The 20,249-nt window shown below is 52.5% G+C and overlaps 1 protein-coding gene across 1 annotated transcript; it reads right to left on the reverse strand.

Moving 5' to 3' along the window:
- Positions 1-14,322: 14,322 nt before the first annotated feature.
- LOC123129529 (uncharacterized) lies at positions 14,323-16,200 on the reverse strand. The gene is made up of 3 exons (XM_044549661.1): positions 16,171-16,200; positions 14,859-15,233; positions 14,323-14,762 (listed from the first exon to the last, which is right to left on the reverse strand). Exons 1-3 carry the CDS (start codon positions 16,198-16,200, stop codon positions 14,481-14,483), a joined length of 687 nt encoding a protein of 228 aa, XP_044405596.1. The 3' UTR covers positions 14,323-14,480.
- Between the last annotated feature and the right edge of the window lie 4,049 nt (positions 16,201-20,249).

A 20,249-nucleotide genomic window follows, 5' to 3' on the forward strand; every position in this document is an offset into this window, starting at 1 on the left:
ATAGATCAAAACGCTTAATGGTACTTTCAAATGAGCACATACCTTGACATGATCTTGAAGGTGTTCAAGATGGATCAGTCAAAGAAGGAGTTCTTTCCTGAGTTGTAAGGTATGAAGTTAAGACTTAAAGCTCGACCATGGCAGGATAGAGAAAAAGGACGACGGTCGCCCCTATGCTTAAGACATAGGCCCTACAGTATGCTATGCTGTGTACCGCACCTGAAATGTGCCTTGCCATAAGTCAGTCAAGGGGTACAAGAGTGATCCAAGAATGGATCACAAGACAGCGGTCAAAGTTATCCTTAGTAACTAGTGGACTAAGGAATTTTCTCGATTATGGAGGTGGTAAAAGAGTTCGTCGTAAAGGGTTACACCGATGCAAACTTTGACACTAATCCAGATTATTCTGAGTAGTAAACTGGATTCGTATAGTAGAACAGTTATTTGGAATAGCTCCAAATGTAGCGTAGTAGTTGCATCTACAAGATGACATAGAAATTTGCGAAGTACATACGGATCTGAAAGATTCAGACCCGTTGACTATAACATCTCTCACAAGCATAACATGATCAAACCCAGAACTCATCGAGTGTTAATCAGATGGTAATGTGAACTAGATTATTGACTCTAGTAAACTCTTTGGGTGTTAGTCACATGGGGATGTGACCCTGAGTGTTAATCACATATCGATGTGAACTGGATTATTGACTCTAGTGCAAGTGGGAGATTGTTGGAAATATGCCCTAGAGGCAATAATAAATTGGTTATTATTATATTTCCTTGTTCATGATAATCGTTTATTATCCATGCTAGAATTGTATTGATAGGAAACTCAGATACATGTGTGGATACATAGACAACACCATGTCCCTAGTAAGCCTCTAGTTGACTAGCTCGTTGATCAATAGATGGTTACGGTTTCCTGACCATGGACATTGGATGTCATTGATAACGGGATCACATCTTTAGGAGAATTTTGTGATGGACAAAGACCCAATCCTAAGCCTAGCACAAGATCATGTAGTTCGTATGCTAAAGCTTTTCTAATGTCAAGTATCATTTCCTTAGACCATGAGATTGTGCAACTCCCGGATACCGTAGGAGTGCTTTGGGTGTACCAAACGTCACAACGTAACTGGGTGGCTATAAAGGTGCACTACAGGTATCTCCGAAAGTGTCTGTTGGGTTGGCACGAATCGAGACTGGGATTTGTCACTCCGTGTAAACGGAGAGGTATCTCTGGGCCCACTCGGTAGGACATCATCATAATGTGCACAATGTGATCAAGGAGTTGATCACGGGATGATGTGTTACGGAACGAGTAAAGAGACTTGCCGGTAACGAGATTGAACAAGGTATCGAGATACCAACGATCGAATCTCGGGCAAGTATCGTACCGATAGACAAAGGGAATTGCATACGGGATTGATTAAGTCCTTGACATCGTGGTTCATCCCATGAGATCATCGTGGAACATGTGGGAGCCAACATGGGTATCCAGATCCCGCTGTTGGTTATTGACCGGAGAGTCATCTCGGTCATGTCTGCATGTCTCCCGAACCCGTAGGGTCTACACACTTAAGGTTCGGTGACACTAGGGTTATAGAGATATTAGTATGCGGTAACCCGAAAGTTGTTTGAAGTCCCGGATGAGATCCCGGACGTCACGAGGAGTTCCGGAATGGTCCGGAGGTAAAGAATTATATATAGGAAGTGCTATTTCGGCCATCGGGACAAGTTTCGGGGTCACCGGTATTGTACCGGGACCACCGGAAGGGTCCCGGGGGTTCACTGGGTGGGGCCACCTGCCCCGGGGGGCCACATGGGCTGTAGGGGATGCGCCTTGGCCTATATGGGCCAAGGGCACCAGCCCCAAGAGGCCCATGCGCCAAGAATCAAGGGAGAGGAAGAGTCCTAAAGGGGGAAGGCACCTCCGAGGTGCCTTGGGGAGGAGGGACTCCTCCCTGGCCACACCCTTTCTTGGAGGAAGGGCCAAGGCTGCGCCTCCCCCTCTCCCTTGGCCCTATATATAGTGGGGGGAAGGGAGGGCAGCCCAACCTAAGCCCTGGCGCCTCCCTCTCCCTCCCATGACACATCTCCCTCCTCCCGCAGCGCTTGGCGAAGCCCTGTTGGAATCCCGCTACTTCCACCACCACGTCGTCGTGCTGCTGGATCTCCATCAACCTCTCCTTCCCCTTGCTGGATCAAGAAGGAGGAGACTTCGCTGCTCCGTACGTGTGTTGAACGCGGAGGTGCCGTCCGTTCGGCGCTAGGATCATCGGTGATTTGGATCACGACGAGTACGACTCCATCAACCCCGTTCTCTTGAACGCTTCCGCGCACGATCTACAAGGGTATGTAGATCCACTCCTCCCTCGTTGCTAGATGACTCCATAGATTGATCTTGGTGACACGTAGGAAAATTTTGAATTATTGCTACGTTCCCCAACATAATTACCTTCCGCTTTCCGAGGATGAGGTGGGCCTTGGCACCGAGGATTTCATCGTGCCTGAGGAACCTCTTGAGCAGGAGCGCTTCAAGCGCCAGCTAATTGCCACTGCACGGAGCCTGAAAAAGAAGTAGCGGCAGCTTCAAGCTGACCAAGATCTGCTAAATTACGAACGGACCGATGTCCTAGCAGCCGAAGAGTACAGCCTCAAGCGCCCAACCAAAATCTACCCAAAGCGTGAACTACTACCTCAGTCTGACGAGGAGGCGCCAAACTACATACCTCCATCGTACAATGCGGCGGACCGACCACCACGTGGTCGAGACAAAACGACAACTCACGCCGAACACTAGCCAGCCCCGCCTCAGCGCACATGTAGAGGTAAATTATCCCATGGGCATACATATGACCTCCGGCAAACCCTGAAGAATAAACCAGGACACACTAGATCAATCTACGGATCGCGAGGGCGTGCCTCGACACGCGACGACGGCCACCTATTCGGACATGACAAACTTAGTCATGCACGGGCCGAAAATCGTAGACGGACTCTGTCCAAGCTACGTCGTGATACAACCCGATATAGAGGCACCGCACACCCTCATTGCTTCACTGATGAGGTCCTGGATCATGAATTCCCAGAAGGGTTCAAACCTGTGAATATAGAATCATACGATGGAACCACGGACCCCGCGGTGTGGATTGAAGACTTCATTATCCACATTCATATGGCCCGCGGCGACGACCTCCACACCATCAAATACCTCCCTTTAAAACTCAAAGGGCCAGCTCGGCACTGGCTCAATAGTCTGCCTGCAAACTCTATTGGCAGCTGGGAGGACTTGGATGAGGCTTTCCTCGATAACTTCCAAGGTACATATGTTCGACCTCCGGACGCTGATGACTTAAGCCATATAGTTCAACAGCCCGGAGAGTCCACCAGGAAATTATGGACTAGGTTCTTAACTAAAAAGAACCAAATCGTCGATTGTCCGGATGCCGAAGCCCTAGCAGCCCTCAAACACAGCATCTGCGATGAATGGCTCGCTCGCCACCTCGGCCAAGAAAAGCCAAAATCCATGGCAGCCCTCACGGCACTCATGACCTGCTTTTGTGCGGGCGAGGACAGTTGGTTGGCCCATAGAAAAAACAATGCAAGCGAAGCTGGCACCCCTGAAGCCAAAACTAGCAAAGACAAGTCTCGATGCAACAGATACAAGTGTCGAAACAACAATGATAACACCAAGGACACGCCAGTAAATGCCGGATTCATGGGCCCTAAGTCCGGTCAGCGGAAGAAGCCGTTCCAAAAGAACAATTCTGGCCCATCTAGCTTGGACCGCATACTCGATCGCCCGTGCCAGATTCATGGCACCCCAGACAAGCTACCCAATCATACAAATAGAGCTTGCTGGGTTTTTAAACAGGCTGACAAATCAAACGCCGAGAATAGGGAAAAGGGATCGCAAAGCGATAACGACGACAAAGAGCCCCCGCAAATGAACACAGGGGGACAGAAGAATTTTCCCCTTAGATCAAAACGGTGAACATGATATACGCTACCCACATCCCCAAGAGGGAGCGCAAGCGTGTGCTCAGGGACATCTACGCTATAGAGCCAGTCGCCCCAAAATTTAATCCATGGTTGTGATGCCCGATCACCTTTGATCGTCGGGATCATCCGACCAGTATCCGTCATGGTGGCTCAGCCGCACTGGTCTTAGACCCGATAATTGACGGGTTCCACCTGACTCGCGTCCTTATGGACGGAGGTAGCAACCTTAACCTGCTCTACCAGGATACAACGCGAAAAATGGGCATTAACCCATCCCAGATCAAGCCCACCAGGACTACCTTCAAAGGAGTCATACCAGGTGTAGAGGCCCGCTGTACGGGCTCAATCACACTCGAGATTGTCTTCGGATCTCCAGACAACTTACGAAGCGAGGAGTTAATCTTCGATATCGTCCCCTTTTGCAGCGGCTATCATGCACTGCTCGGATGAACTGCGTTCGCTCGATTCAACATAGTACCACACTATGCTTATCTCAAGCTCAAGATGCCCAGTCCACGCAACGTCATAACGGTTAATAGAAATACGGAACGCCCCCTCCGTACAGAAGAGCACACAACTGCCTTAGCAGCAGAAGTACAGAGCGGCCTTCTCAAGCAGAACCTTAATTCAGCTGTCGAGCACGCGGACACCGTTAAGAGGGTCCGAACTACTCTACAGCAGGAGAGCTCATCTCGTCAGGAGCTTGGCTAGCAATCCATCCTCCGTCGCAGTTCCGATCAAGTGGTGGAATTCGTGCCGCGCATACATAATTACGCACTCAAAATCCCATGGGCATCAACGGAGGCATAGCTAGCTTGTGGTCCATAGTACGGCTCAATCGACATTGGATACACATATACTTTCATTTTTACATGTTTCCTTTTTCAGGTCTCAATCCCACAGGCACCATCTGATGGCCTGGTCATCGGTCCTCTTGAAGGATAAACACACCAAGATGGCGGGAAACGCAGATGTATGGGGGACTTTTTAGGTGATTTCGTTAATGATAACCTTACTTGTTTTTCAGGACCCTCATGCAGCTCTCCCTTGGTTTCGGCATGTCAAATAGCCTGTTGCTTATCGCACTACATGTATCAATGCGCCTTGACATACTAATTAAATTACAATGAGAATAGTTTGCGGCTGGAGCTGTAGGACTCCAACCTTTTTGTACCTTTTCTGTTTTCCTTCTTTTATTTCCTTTTCAGCTCCCCTATGGATAATCCTATCAGGTAGCACCTGTACACTTTGGTACACTTGATGTTTGCCAGGGGCTCCATAGCACCCCACATTACGGCAACAAAAGTCCGAACACTTTTTATAAGTATAGTTTGGCGCCCCGAATTTAGCATTATATGCATTGGCTCCAAATCATGTCTTTGGTCAACAGTTGGGTTGCCCGGCTCCTGTGCTTGCTACCTTACATTCCGCTATATCGGCTAAGGCAGTAAAGGGAGAACTACTACGATTGTGCCTTGGTTTATCCAAAGGAGCACCTTAGTAGAGAAAGCCGAAAACTGACTGTCATGATGCGGTGAGAGCCGGTCAGCTGTTCAGAGGTTGCAAATCGTTGGAGATTTCTTCCGCATTATGCCAAGGATTGGTACTTCCCGATCAGACTCTTATATCACTCTAGTTCGGATACTAGGGGTTGCGCACATGTTTTTATTGTCGCACTCATATGGCTAAGTGAGGGCGTTACAGCTGCATAGTCTGGTTGCCTGGTTCGTTGCGCTAAACAACTCGTTCAAGGACCATCTAATTGGATCAAGATTGTTTAGATTCCATCCCAAACACCCCCATACTACCTACATGGGGGCAGAAGCCGATGACTGGTTAACCCTCAGATTTCATACAACACGGTCGCACAGGAAGTAAAAATTTAAAAACATAACAAGCATTATATTGCATAAACACTTTGTTTCATCATACAAGGCAGATGAAGCTCGAATACATTCATTCAAAGATGGTGTCCTTCCCACAATGATCCGCAACAATGCGGGACCCCTCTAAGACATCGCCGAAGTATCGCTCAGGTGTGTGGTATCCTTGCCCTCCGGCGGGCCCCGGTCGCCAGCTTGACAGCGTCCAGCTTCGCCCACCAGACCTTGCAATAAGAGAAGGCCAGACGCGCGCCCTCGATGCAGACGGACCGCTTGATGACATCCAGTCGAGGACAGACATCCACTAGCTTCTTCACGAGGCCGAAGTAGCTGCTGGGAATAGCTTCGTCTGGCCACAGCCCGACTATCATATCCTTCATGGCTAGTTCGGCCACCCTATGTAGCTCGACCAGCTGTTTCAGCTGATCGCTGAAGGGCACCGAATGTTCTGGCGTGCAATATTGAGACCAGAACAACTTCTCTGCAGAGCTCCCTTCTTCAGCTCGGAAGAACTCCACAGTGTTGGTCACACTGCGTGGCAGATCAGCAAAGGCCCCTGGAGAACTCCGAATCCGGGTTAGTAAAAGGAATTTCCTCTTCACACTCCTGCTTTGCATATTGAATGCCTTACCCGACATGATCTTCCTGGCCTCCTAGAACTCATGGAGGGCGCCTTGGGCTTCAATCCAGGCCACCTCCGCACTCTTACGAGCCTCGGAAAGTTCGGCCTCTTGAGCCGACGCATTGTGCTCCAAGGTCTCGCACTTCTTCACCACGCCCTGGAGCTCCTATTGGACTTCGTCGACCCGGGCCTTGAGCCTTTTACGGGCGGCCTGCTCCTTGACAACCTTCCCCTCAGCATTGACCAGGGCCGCTTTCAGGGCCTCGACCTTAGTCGTCGCCTCTGTTTACATCATGATACTTCGGTCATTGCATATCATTTCCCCTTTTTCGAATCCATGACAGGTCATTACTTACCTTGTCTTTGTTGGAGCTGCCTCTTCACCTGGCCCAGCTCCTCCTCGGCCTCTGCCAATTTCTGCTTTAGTCCAGAGACTTCGGTAGTATGCGAGGCCGTGGTCAACAGCGACGCCTATACATACATTTCAGATAGATTTAGTTAGTTTCCTGTAATAGGAGATTGATCCTCTGTCCAGTTTTTCTTTTTGAAAACCGAACAGTGTCTCAGGGGCTACTCTCTATATTTGGGGATTTTCTCATTTTTACGCTGCTTACCTCAAAACATGTTAACAGGCTGCTGCAGGCTTCGGTTAGTCCACTCTTGGCGGACTGAACCATTTCAATTACCGTGCCCATAAGGACACGGTGCTCATCCACAATGGAAGCGCCTCGCAGCGCTTCCAGCAGATTATCCGGTGCCCCTGGTTGGACGGAGGTCACCGGGGGAACAAGCATCCTCCCTTCTTCCGAAGGAGGTCGCGTGCCGGATTCCAGAGCAGCCTCGATCTCCGGAATGGAGTCCGGCTAAGGGTCGAACTGAGTTCGGCCCTCCCCACTAGCCTCCATGGGGATTGACTCCCCTTAGTGTCCGGCGACGGGATTTTCACCTTCCGGCGCCTCCTGAGCCTCTCCCCCACCTGGAACAATCCTTCGGGACAGCACCTCCGCATCATCCTTGGCCTTGGGGGAGTGAGCGGCTGGCGGCGAATCATTGGCCATCGCCTTGGAATCCAGCGACCCTCTTGACAAGGATCGCGGGGAGGTGTTGTGGGCCGGACTACAATAAAACATAACCAGTCATTTAAATGCAGTACGGAGGAGAAACTTTATGGGTGGATACAAGTCTTAGTAGTTACGATGCTGCCCGAGGCTTAGCACGGGGGAGTTTCTCCGGACTGTTGTCGACGTCCCATGCGGAGTTATCCACGAGGGAGCCCTTCCCCTTCTTGGGCGCCTCCGCCTACAGAGTCGTGGAGGCCGCCCTCTTCTTCCTCCCCGCATCAAGGGGAGAGAAGCTTTCCTCCTCCTCATCCTCGTCGTCTTCAGCGGCGGGGGAACGGACCTTGTCTTCAGACATCACGTCCGAAGTGCCCTTGCGGCGGGGGCCACTTCAGACCCCCTTGGCCTTTCCTGTGGCCTTCTTCTCTGGTGCCTTATAAGGCGCCAAATCCAGCATCTTCGCTAGGCGCGGGATGACTGGTTCTTCAGGCAGGGGAGCCAGACACCAGATCTGCTTCGCCTTCTTCAGCCAGTACTGAAAAAGCAATGATAATAAAAGCTTAGATATCACCCTTGAAACAAGCAAGTAGGGGATGTGTTGAAAATAACATACCTCGTTGGGGAGGTGATTTATGTCGTGGCCACGGTCTGAATCTATGGTCAGCGGTATCTCGTTACCCTTGAAGAGCAACTTCCAGACATCTTCATGAGCTGTTTCGAAGAGCCTTTCCAAGGTGTGGTGCTTTTTTGGGTTGAAATCCCATAGAGGGCGGCTTCGGCTCTGGCAGGGGAGGATCCGGCGCACCAGCATCACTTGAATTATGTTGACGAGCTTGATGTCCCTATCGATCATGCTTTGAATGCACGTTTGCAGCGCAATCAGCTCATCTGAGGAACACCAGTTCGGGCTCTTCTCGACCCAGGAGGTAAGTCGCACAGGAGCGCCGAAGTTGAATGTGGCAGCCGCGGCCCAGGTGGTGCCGCGGGGTTCGGTGATGTAGAACCATTGTTTCTGCCATTCCTTGATAGACTCCACGAATGTGCCTTTTGGCCAAGAGACATTGGTGAGCTTGCTCACCATAGCGCCCCCGCACTCTGCGTACTGTCGATCCACCACCTTGGGCTTCACGTTAAAGGTTTTGAGCCATAGCCCGAAGTGGGGGTGGATGCGGAGGAAGGCCTCGCACACGATGATAAACGCCAAGATATTGAGGAAGGAGTTCGGGGATAGATCGTGGAAGTCTATCCTATAATAGAACATTATCCCACAGATGAAGGGGTGGAGTGGAAACCCTAGCCCGCGGAGGAAATGGGGGAGGAACACTACCCTCTCGTCGGGCTTCGACGTGGGAATGATTTGTCCTTGGGCTGGAAGACGGTGGGCAATTTCCTTCGCCGGGTACCCAGCCGCCCGGAGCTCAGCGATGTCCTCCTCCTTGATGGAGGAGGCCATCCACTTGCCTTGACCTCCTGATCCAGACATGGTTGGAGTGCTTTCTCAAGTGGGAACCAGATGAGAACTTGGGCGCTGGAGCTCAAGGGTAGAAAGGCAGAAGAAGAGAGAAGGCGTGGGAGAAGAAAGGGGAATCTTATCTCCTTATAAGGGCAGCGAATATTGAACGCCACCCCACTCGCCTCAAAATTCGCCTGCTCTCGAGGGCGGTGTAAACGGCACAGTTGGGTTACCCATGCCCGTATTGATGAGAATCCCGTAATAAGGGGACATGATCTTTGCTTCGACAAGACGTGCCAATGGCAACCACGTGTCGAAACATGGAGCGCCAGGAAAAAAACGGTTCAAAATTATGACCAGATGGACGTGATGTCATGTTGTAAAAGTTGTCAGCGGATTGGACTCGTGTATTATTATACTCTCTCTACGATTGTGTGTGGTGTGTGTTACAGGTCCGGACACAATCAATTCGTTTGAAGACTATTCTAGAATTCGGAAGGAGGAACTCGTCTTGCAATGCCGAAGACAGCACTACGCGTCGGATACCTTGTCATTGAAGCCAGGTTCAGGGGCTACTGAGGGAGTCCTCGATTAAGGGGTCCTCGGGCGTCCGGCCTATTAGCCATGGGCCGGACTGATGGGCTGTGAAGATACGAAGACCGAAGACTGCAGCTGAGTCCGGATGGGATTCTCCTTGGCATGGAAAGCAAGCCTGATGACCGGAAATGTAGATTCCCTTCTTTGTAACCGACCTTGTGTAACCCTAGATCCTCCTGGTGTCTATATAAACCGGAGGACTTAGTCCAGATAAGAGACTCATTATCATAGCCATACAAGCTAGACCTCTAGGGTTTAGTCATTACAATCTCATGGTAGATCAACTCTTGTAACACTCATATTCATCAATATCAATCAAGCAGGACGTGGGGTATTACCTCCATAGAGAGGGCCCGAACCTGGGTAAACATTGTGTCCCTTGTCTCCTATTACCATCGACCTTAGACGCACAGTTCGGGACCCCCTACCCGAGACCCGCCGGTTTTGACACCGACAGCGCCCCTTCCCCTCGTCCAATTCGGACTGCCCAGGGGGGCACCCCTTGTGGGCTCTCCTCTCTCTCCCCTATGGCCCATGTTGGCCCATTACTTCCCGGGGGTTCCTGTAGCCCCTCGGTACCTCGAAAAATATCCAATACGCTCCGAAACTATTCCGGTGTCCGAATACCATCGTCCAATATATCAATCTTTACCTCTCGACCATTTCGAGACTCCTCGTCATGTCTGTGATCTCATCCGGGACTCCGAACAATCTTCGGTCACCAAAAACAATAATACAAATCGAAATCGAACGTTAAGCATGCAGACCCTACGGGTTCGAGAACTATGTAGACATGAACGAGACACATCTCCGATCAATAACCAACAGCGGAACCTGGATGCTCATATTGGTTCCTATATATTCTACGAAGATCTTTATCGGTCAAACCACAATGACAACATACGTCATTCCCTTTGTCATCGGTATGTTACTTGCCCGAGATTCGATCGTCGGTATCTTCTTACCTAGTTCAATCTCGTTACTGGCAAGTCTCTTTACTCGTTCCGTAATACATCATCCCACAACTAACTCATTAGTCACTGTCGGCGTTCTGGGAAAGGGGGTCCCTAGACTTGCCTGCCTGCGGCCCACGGCGTGGCTCTACTAACGGCCTGGTACGACCCATGTTCATCAGCAAACACTCAAGACCCTCGCGAGGCGGACGACACAAGACCTCCTCAGGGGCAGCCTCACTAGGCTGGCTCGCGAGGAGCAGAGAGATCAAGGCGAGGGGCACCTCGCGAGGTTCCCGTGACGCGAGCCGTGAAGACCAAGGCCAGGCGGGCGCCAGCGGGCGCAGAGTACTAGTTGCCTCTTTGGTGCTAAATAGGCAGCTGCAGGCGAGGAGTCCCGAGGCATCAGGCAAAGGTTTCCATATCGGTGCAACGAGACCAAGAGCAGCAGGACGGCAGGACGGAGGTCATCACAGAGCCCACGACGGTGTCACCACCAGAGCCTTTGGCAGGCGAAGATAACCTTTTGTGAGGATAACTTGTACTAGTTGTCCCCCCTTCAAATTGGCTGTTGTGGGATCCCTTCCCGCCTAATATTTGGGAAGAGGACCCGAGCCTCTATAAATAGGACTAGCCACCACCATAGGGGGAGGGATCCCATCTCATCTGATCTTGGAGGGATCATTCAGATCATCCCCAACCACACAAGCTTATCGAGCTCGAGAACGCCTCCCCTCAGGAGGTTGTTCTTCCCTTGTACTTGTTCATCCCCAGCCTACAAGGCAATCCACCACACCAAACTGGAGTAGGGTATTACACCACATCGGTGGCCCGAACCAGTATAAATTCTTGTGTCCCTTGTTCCGTGGGTTCGGCGAGCTAGGCTTTGAGATTGTGGTGAGAGTGTGAGCTAGGGGGAGAGAGATCTTCATGCGCACCCCAGAGTTCGAACCTCAAGGGTTTTGCCGGAACCCGTAATCCGACATTTGGTGTGCTAGGTAGGGGTGTGCCGAAGTTCCAATCCTCCGTTGGCTCCGCCTCTCCATCCGGTCCCCATTGCCAGCGCTGCTCCTCTGACTGGATCAGCGGGCGACCGTGACGGCGCAAGGGGGCTCAGGGCCTTCACCCCCACCTTGCAACAGGCGCAGTGGCTACACAAGTTCAAGCCAGAGATGCCGCCTCTCTACGACGGCGCGGCGGATCCGTCGGCCTTTGTGCTGGCATACGAGGAGGCCGTCCTGGAAGGTGGAGGCGACGACAAGATCATGGCCAACTGGTTCCCCATGGCCCTCGCTGGCGCGCCACGCGCCTGGCTGATCAACCTGCCAGGATCCTGTAACGCCCTTGATGCGGCTATATCTCCCATGTGTCGAAGCACGACTTAGAGGCATAACTGCATTGAAAGCAATGTCGCAAGTGAGGTAACCTTCACACAACCCATGTAATACATAAGGGAAAGAGATACATAGTTGGCTTACAATCGCCACTTCACATAAATACATGAATAAAGCATTACACCATCCAAATACCATCAGGGTCCGACTATGGAACCAAAATAAAAGAAGAACCCCAAATGCGACAAGGTCCCCGATCGACCCCAACTGGGCTCCACTACTGATCAACTAGAACGAAACAACACAAAGGACAAGATCTTCATTGAGCTCCTCCTGAGCTTGGTTGCGTCATCTGCACGGACTCATCGACACCTGCAAGCTGGTTTGGAAGTATCTGTGAGCCACGGGGACTCAGCAATCTCGCACCCTCGCGATCAAGACTATTTAAGCTTATGGGTAAGGTAAAGGGTATGAAGTGAAGCTGCAGCAAGCGACTAGCATATATGATGACTAACATATGCAAAAGAGAGCGAGAAGAGAAGGCAAAAGCACGGTCGAACAACTATGATCAAGAAGTGATCCTAGAACAACCTACGTCAAGCATTACTCCAACACCGTGTTCACTTTGCGGACTCCACCGGAAAGAGACCATCACGGTAACACACGCGGTTGATGCATTTTAATTAAGGTCAACTTCAGGTTTTCTACAACCGGACGTTAACAAATTCCCATCTGCCCATAACCGCGGGTACGGCTTTCGAAAGTTCAAATCCCTGTAGGGGTGTCCCAACTTAGCCCATCACAAGCTCTCACGGTCAACGAAGGATATTCCTTCTAGCGGGAAGACCCGATCAGACTCGGAATCCCGGTTACAAGACATCCTCGACAATGGTAAAACAAGTCCAGCAAGACCACCCGATGCACCGACATCCCGATAGGAGCTGCACATATCTCGTTCTTAGGGTAACACCGGATAAGCAATCCGTACAACTAAAACCAGCCCTCGAGTTTCCCCGAGGTGGCGCTGCAAGGGGCTCTAGTTTGGACCAACACTTAGACAAGCACTGGCCCGGGGGGTTTAAAATAAAGATGACCCTTGGGCTGGCCTAACCCAAGAGAAAAAAGGCTAGGTGGCAAATGGTAAAACCAATGTTTGGCCTTGCTGGAGGAGTTTTATTCAAAGCGAACTGTCAAGGGGTTCCCATTATAACCCAACCGCGTAAGGAACGCAAAATCCGGGAACATAACACCGATATGACGGAAACTAGCGGCAAGAGTGGAACAAAACACCAGGCATAAGGCCGAGCCTTCCACCCTTTACCAAGTATATAGATGCATTAATTAAATAAGAGATATTGAGATATCCCAACAAGTAAACATGTTCCAACAAGGAACAACATCTCCATGTTCCAACAAGGAACAAACTTCAATCTTCACCTGCAACTAACAACGCTATACGAGGGGCTGAGCAAAGTGGTAACATAGCCAAACAACGGTTTGCTAAGGCAAGGTGGGTTAGAGGCTTGGTTCAACAATATGGGAGGCATGATAAGCAAGTGGTAGGTATCGCAGCATAGGCATAGCAAAAGAGCGAGCAACTAAGCAAGCAAAGATAGAAGTGATTTCGAGGGTATGATCATCTTGCCTGAGATCCCGCAAGGAAGAAGAACGAGTCCATGAAGAAGACAAACGGACGAAGTTGAACGGATCCTCACAAATGCGACGTTATCGGAACTAACTCGAAGAAGCAACACCGGAAAGAAGCAAACAACATAGTAATCAACCATCACATAAACATGGCATGATACACAACCAAGTATGATGCATGTCCGGTTTAAATATGCATTGCATGACAAAGTGCACAAACAAAACTACAAGTTAAGTGGAGCTCAATATGCAACGGGTTGCATATTGACGGAACACCACATCAATTATTTGGTTCTCTCTCGTTTAGGGACCCAACAATATTAAATGTTGTTAAACATGCCAAGAGGTGAGGCATACCAAAACTACACCATCTAAACAATTTAAATGGGGCCGAATATAACAAATAACGAATCCGGTAAATCCCCATATGCCTTAGTAATTTATTGCAACAACAATTTAAACATTTTAATTGTTGTTATCATGATGCGGATGACATGAACACGTTTAAGCAATTTTTATTAAGACTTGATAAGAGCATTATGAAGCATTTGTCACCGTGGTGGAAAGGAAAGGGGTGCCACGGCAACGATAATGAAAACGGTACCACGACAGCGTTTCGGTTCCGGTAACTCAATTGAGATACCGATGCAAAGGAGAAGTGTGCGGTTGTGTGCCGAAGATGGTGGGGCGCTCCCGGATACCGGGTGTCCCACGAGTTGGCGACAAGGAAAACGAGTGACAAATTGGACACGGTGCAAACATGAGCATCTCAAACATCACAAGCATTCGTACACGGACATCGTCTCGAGATTATACCTTCGAAGTGTGCAAACGGGACGGTTCGAGTTCGTTGAGGGAAGTAGAGGAAGTTGTTGTTCCGCGACGGTAGTCGTTCGCGTTCATAGTGGAAGTAGTGGTTCACGCGACGCTAGTCGAACTTGACGTTCGCGGTACACTGGTCTTCGGCGACGGTCGTCGTACATGGTTCAGAGTGGTACTTGCATCTTCGGACTTGACGAATCCGAGGGCTTCGGGGTTCACCGTTGAACTTGACGAAACCCACGACAATGGAGAGGTACGAATCGGCGGTAGTCGTTCGGGCGGAGAGCGTCGTCGAACTTGGCGTTCTTCGAACTTGCTGGTCTCGTCGAAACGAAGGGGTACTTGGCGTGTCCGAGGTCTCCGGCCGTCTGGAGGCGGCCTTGCGTCCCTGGATTCGGTGACCTTGACAACGATAAAAAAAAGGCAGCGGGGCAGCAGCATGTAGATGACATAGGTGACGGAGAGCTAAGGCAAGAGGCATCACATGCAGGAAGCGGAGCCGGCTGGTCGACAGGGCGAGGACGATGGCGATTGTTGCTGGGGCTCCTATTGGACGCGGAGGACGACGGATGCGGGCGCTCGTGGTGGCGCTGGGAGCGTGGCTCCAGCGATGTTGCTCGCTGGTGGCGACCAGAGACAAAGGCAGGGTCTCGGCGAGGTTGGTGAGGCCGAGGCGGCGAGGCACGGTGCCATGGCGAGGCGACGCCGCAGAAGAAGGCGCGACTGGTGGCGGAGGTCGCTGGGCGACGTGTGGACGAGACAAGGGGCAGCGGAGGAGTTCCTGCAGTAGGACGGCGACACTGTCCCGTGGCTGGAGGACGACACGAGTGAGAGGAGGGATCGGGCATGATGCGCGGCGCTAGGAGACGAGAGGGAGAGGGTCGACGGGAGGAGGTAAGGGATCGGGCACGAGTGAGAGGATCGAGGCCGCGAGGGAGAGAAGGGGATCGAGCACGGCCTTCTGGCACGGTGCGTGAGGGCGTGCGTGTGGCGGCAGCATGGGAGGACGAGAGGGATCGAGAGAATGAGGGGAGTGGGAATCGGGTGAGGGAGCGCTAGGGTTCGGTGGCTAGGCTGCGGGAGGCCTTGGTGGGCCGGCGCGGGAGGCCCGGTTGGGTGGAGGATTGGGCCTAGAGAGGCCTGCTGGCTAAGCTCTCTCTCTCCCTCATTTTTTTAAACTATATAAACTTGAAGAAAGGCCGAGAGGGATTGCAGTGGAGTTTGGACATGAAGTAAATTTTCTCAGAGTCACAAAAATGAGCCTAATCCAAGAAAAATGGAAATGAACACATGGGTGAAGTTTGAAACGAACTCATTTGAATTTAATTCAAATGGTTTTGCATAGGAAGTAGGTGATAGGGAGGTCCAAAAATGTTGAGGTTTTTGTGGAGCTCCGGAATAAGGTAAAAGAATTATCGACAAAGTTGAGAGTCGAAAACCGGAAGAAGGAAAGGTCAAGGATTTATCTAGCAAGTGGGTTGCGGATAATTCCAAATTAATGAAATACTTTATAATATCTCCCTAAAATATTGGGAGTATAATTTATATAGAGAAATCACCAGGTGAGTTCCCTTAATTTAAATAGATCAAAGATCTATGCAATTTATTTAGTTGAGTTGCAAAAGATTTATGAGAAGATGGCATGATGACATGATGCAATGCAAAAATAAAAGGGCAGGCACAAATGAAACACACAGCGAAACCCGGAACATATGGAAGTCTTCTCGAGCATCGGTCTCGGGGCGTCACAGATCCTCTGTGGCTTCTTGGGAGGAGCTGCGCGGCCTTTTCGTTACACGCTTCACGGCACCGGTGCCTGTCGCCATCGCGGCCCTCCTCGGCGGCTCGCAAGTGCCACCCTCGGACCGCCACACCAAGCAGTTCTTGCGCTAGATCGGCGCCGCCTCTGTGCAGCGGGGAGCCCCTCCAGGATGGGCGGCGCCCAAAGACGACCTCACCTTCGACTCAGGGGATCACCCCGCTACCATTGCTGGGTCGGTTGTGCTCCCAATGCTCTGCATGCCCACCATCTGTAACGTCGCCATGACCAAGACTCTCATCGACGGTGGAGCAGGCCTCAACGTGCTCTCCATGGAAGCTTTTGGCTTGCTTCACGTGCCGTACGGCCGGCTCTTCCCCACCAAGCCTTTCTCCGGAGTTGGCAGTGGGTCCACCAGCCCCTTGGGGCAAATACGCCTCCCGGCCACCTTCGGTACCTGGGAAAACTACCGCACTGAGCTCATCGACTTCGACATCACCCGCATCGGCCTCCCATACAACGCCATCCTCGGGTACCCTACTTTGGCTCAGTTCATGTCAGCGACCCATCCGGCCTACAACCTCATGAAGATGCCGGGCAGCAGCGGCGTCCTCACCGTGGCCGAAGACACCAAGGAAGCTCTGGCGGCCCTCAAGCTCACCTTCAGGGCCGCAACGGTAGCGTGCACGGCCGGCAAAGCCACCCCAGGGGCTAAGGAGGCCGAGCCGGCGAAGAAGAAGTAGATGTTCACTCAAGACCGAGCCGAAACGAAGCAAGTGCCGGTCGAGGAAGGTGGACCCTCGGGAGCCACCTTCACCATAGGCGCCAACCTCGACCGGGATCAAGAGGAGGCATTGGTGAAGTTCTTGTGCGTGAACAAGGAGGTATTCGCCTGGGAACCCAAGCAGTTGGTAGGGGTCCCAAGGGGGGTAATCGAGCATCACTTAAGGGTGTGCCCCAATGTGCGCGCTGTGAAGCAGAAGGCGCGGTGACAGTCCACGGAGAAGCAGTCCTTCATCGTCCAGGAAACTCGCAAGCTGGAGGCAGCAGGTGTCATTCGCGAGGTCCGATACCCGGAGTGGCTAGCGAACCTTGTCGTCGTGCCAAAGAAAGGCGGGAAGGAACATATGTGTGTTGACTTCACCAACCTCAACAAGGCCTGTCCCCAAGACCCATTCTCACTTCCGCGCATTGACCAGATCGTCGACTCCACCGCCGAGTGCGACCTGCTGTGTTTCCTGGACGCGTTCTCGGGCTACCACCAGATCAAGATGGCAGTGGAGGATGTGGAGAAGACCGCCTTCTTGACCCCATGCGGGGTGTACTGCTACACCTGCATGTCATTCGGACTGTGCAACGCTGGGGCGACCTTCCAGCGGCTGATGCACATCGCCCTGGGTCAGCAGCTCGGGAGAAATGTTGAAGCCTATGTCGACGACATCGTGGTAAAATCTCGGAAGGCGAGAACCCTGATTCAAGACCTGGAGGAGACCTTTGCTAGCCTACGCCAGGTGGATTTGCGGCTCAACCCGGAGAAGTGCGTGTTCGGTGTCCCCTCCGGCAAGCTACTAGGTTTCCTCGTGTCTCACAGGGGGATTGAGGCTAACCCCGAGAAGGTCAAGGCAATAGAAGACATGAGCCCACCGCAAACTCTCAAGGAAATGCAGAAGCTTGCAGGCTGCGTGACCTCGCTGGGGCGCTTCATCTCCAAGCTGGGGGAGTGTGCCCTGCCATTCTTCAAGATGATGAGGAAGAAGGGCCCGATCGAATGGACCCCAGAGGCAGATCTGGCATTTCAAGACCTCAAGAGATACCTAACCAGCCCACCGGTGATGGTGGCACCTCGCCCCCTCGAGCCTTTGGTGCTCTATCTGGCTGCTGCGCCTCACTCCACCAGCGGCGTTGGTGGTAGTTCGGGAGGAACACTGGGGCAAGAACCCACAGTGCAATGCCGCGCCCTCGGCTGGAATTGTGCGGTCACAAGACGGCGCCGCTAAGGCCAAGACGATGCCCACAGACGATCACACCCCACAAGATGGCGTTCAAGGGCCGGCAGAGGCCCGGAAGGGTAACCAAGCTCCGGAGGTCACCCCACCTATGGAGGTGTCGCAACCTCCAGCAGTTGTGGACTCCATCGACGCTCCTGCCTTCGTCGAGCACCCGGTGTACTTCGTCAACACGGTATTGCGGGACGCAAGGGTGCGGTACCCCATGCCCCAGAAGCTTCTGCTCGCGCTCCGGTGGCCTCACGCAAGCTGTGCCATTACTTCCAAGGCCACCCGATCTTGTCTCTGCTTACCCACTGGAGAGGGTGCTCTGGAGCCCTAATGCCACAAGAAGGGTCGCCGAGTGGAACATCGAACTTCAGGAATTTCATCTCGAGTTCAACACAGCCAGGGTCATCAAGGGAGCCGCCCTAGCCGACTTCGTAGCCGAATGGACCGATGCCCCGGAACCTGAAGTTGGCGAGAGCATATCTCTCTCGCCAGGAAGTGAAGCACCAGATGGTTGGGTCATGTACTTTGAGGGCGCCTTCGCACGCCAAGGCGCGGGGGCTGGTGTTGTGCTCATCTCGCCCACCCAAGACAAGCTATACTATGTTGTGCAGCTCTGCTACCAGCGGGGTGAGAAGGTCTCCAAGAACATTGCGGAATACGAGGGGTGGATCGCCGGCCTCAAGGCAGCGGTGGCCTTGGGGGTGAAGCGTCTCATCATCAAGGGTGACTCCCAGCTCCTCGTCAACTTCTCTAACAAGGTGTACGAACCAAGGGACCTGCATATGGAGGCCTACCTCGCGGAGGTGCGCAAGATGGAGAAGCAATTCTTAGGCCTAGAGCTACAACATGTGCCACGTGGCACCAACAAGGAGGCCGATGAGATCACCAAGAGGGCGTCAAGACGTCTACCCCAAGAACCTAGTGTTTTCGAAGAACGGCTCTTCAAGCCTTTGGCGACCCCCGCGGTCGCGGAGACTACATCACCTTGAGAGGAACTCCCCTAGCCACCAGCCTCGGGAACCCCCGCTTGCGGTCCGACCTCAGGAGCACGTCTGCTCCTGGCGCTCGAGCCTTGGGAGGGATGCTAGACCGACGAATTCAAGGCGTACCTGATACGAGGGACACTGCCGGAGAAAGAGGAGGACGCGGAGCGCGTGGCCCGACATGCTACGACATACTGCATACAGGATGGTGAGTTATATAGAAAGTGACCAAATGATGTTTTCTTGCGATGCATCTCCAGGGAGCAGGGGAACGAGTTGCTAGCTGACATACATGGCGGGGACTGCAGGCACCACTCGTCGTCACGCACCCTTGTCGGCAAGGCGTTCCGCAGCAGGTTCTACTGTCCCACGACACTCAACGACGCGACCGAGTTGGTGAGGTCCTGCGAGGCCTGCCAATTCCATGCCAAGCAAATCCACCAGCCTTCCCAGTGCCTCCAGACTATCCCACTTTCGTGGACATTCGTGGTCTGGGGGCTGGATATCCTGGGCCCATTCCACGAGTGCCTGGGGGCTACCACTACCTCTACGTCGCCATCGACAAGTTCACCAAATGGGCAGAGGTGGAAGTCGTCCGCACCATCCCAGCCGGGTCAGTAGTTAAGTTCATCAAGGGCCTCGTGAGCCAGTTCAGGGTCCCTAACCGCATCATCGCCGACAACGGCTCGCAGTTCACTAGCAATCTCTTCAAGACCTATTGTCCTAACCTTGGAACGCAGATTTGCTACGCTTCGCTGGCACACCCCAGGAGCAATGGCCAAGCTGAGCGCGCCAACGCCGAGGTCTTGAGAGGCCTCAAGACCCAGACCTTCAAGAAGAAGCTCGAAGCCTGTGGCAGGGGCTGGCACAACGAGATCTAGTCTATGCTGTGGTCCATCCGCACCACCGCCACCAAGCCAACAGGCGAGACCCCGTTCTTCCTCGTCTACGGAGCAGAGGCGGTTCTCCCTCATGAGGTCAGGCATCGCTCCGCGCGGGTCCTGGTGTTTGATGAGACGTAGCAGGACGCCATGCGGGGGATGGACCTTGTGCAGGGGGGGGGACACCGCCGTGAAGCCTCGCTCCGAGCGGCAAGATACCAGCAGGCGTTGTGACGGTACCACTGTTGCAGCGTC

The sequence above is a fragment of the Triticum aestivum genome, chromosome 6A, assembly GCF_018294505.1.
Source record: "Triticum aestivum cultivar Chinese Spring chromosome 6A, IWGSC CS RefSeq v2.1, whole genome shotgun sequence".
NCBI classification, from domain to species: domain Eukaryota; kingdom Viridiplantae; phylum Streptophyta; class Magnoliopsida; order Poales; family Poaceae; genus Triticum; species Triticum aestivum.

Excerpts from the sequence above, each read along its gene's own strand:
- LOC123129529 (XM_044549661.1), bottom strand. The coding sequence starts at position 16,200 with ATGGCGACAGGCACCGGTGCCGTGAAGCGT. Across the intron at positions 15,234-16,170 it reads GCACCGGTGCCGTGAAGCGT|CGCCGCGCATCATGCCCGAT; the intron begins GTAACGAAAAGG and ends CTCGTCTCCTAG. Across the intron at positions 14,763-14,858 it reads GCCGGCTCCGCTTCCTGCAT|GGACGCAAGGCCGCCTCCAG; the intron begins GTGATGCCTCTT and ends CACCGAATCCAG.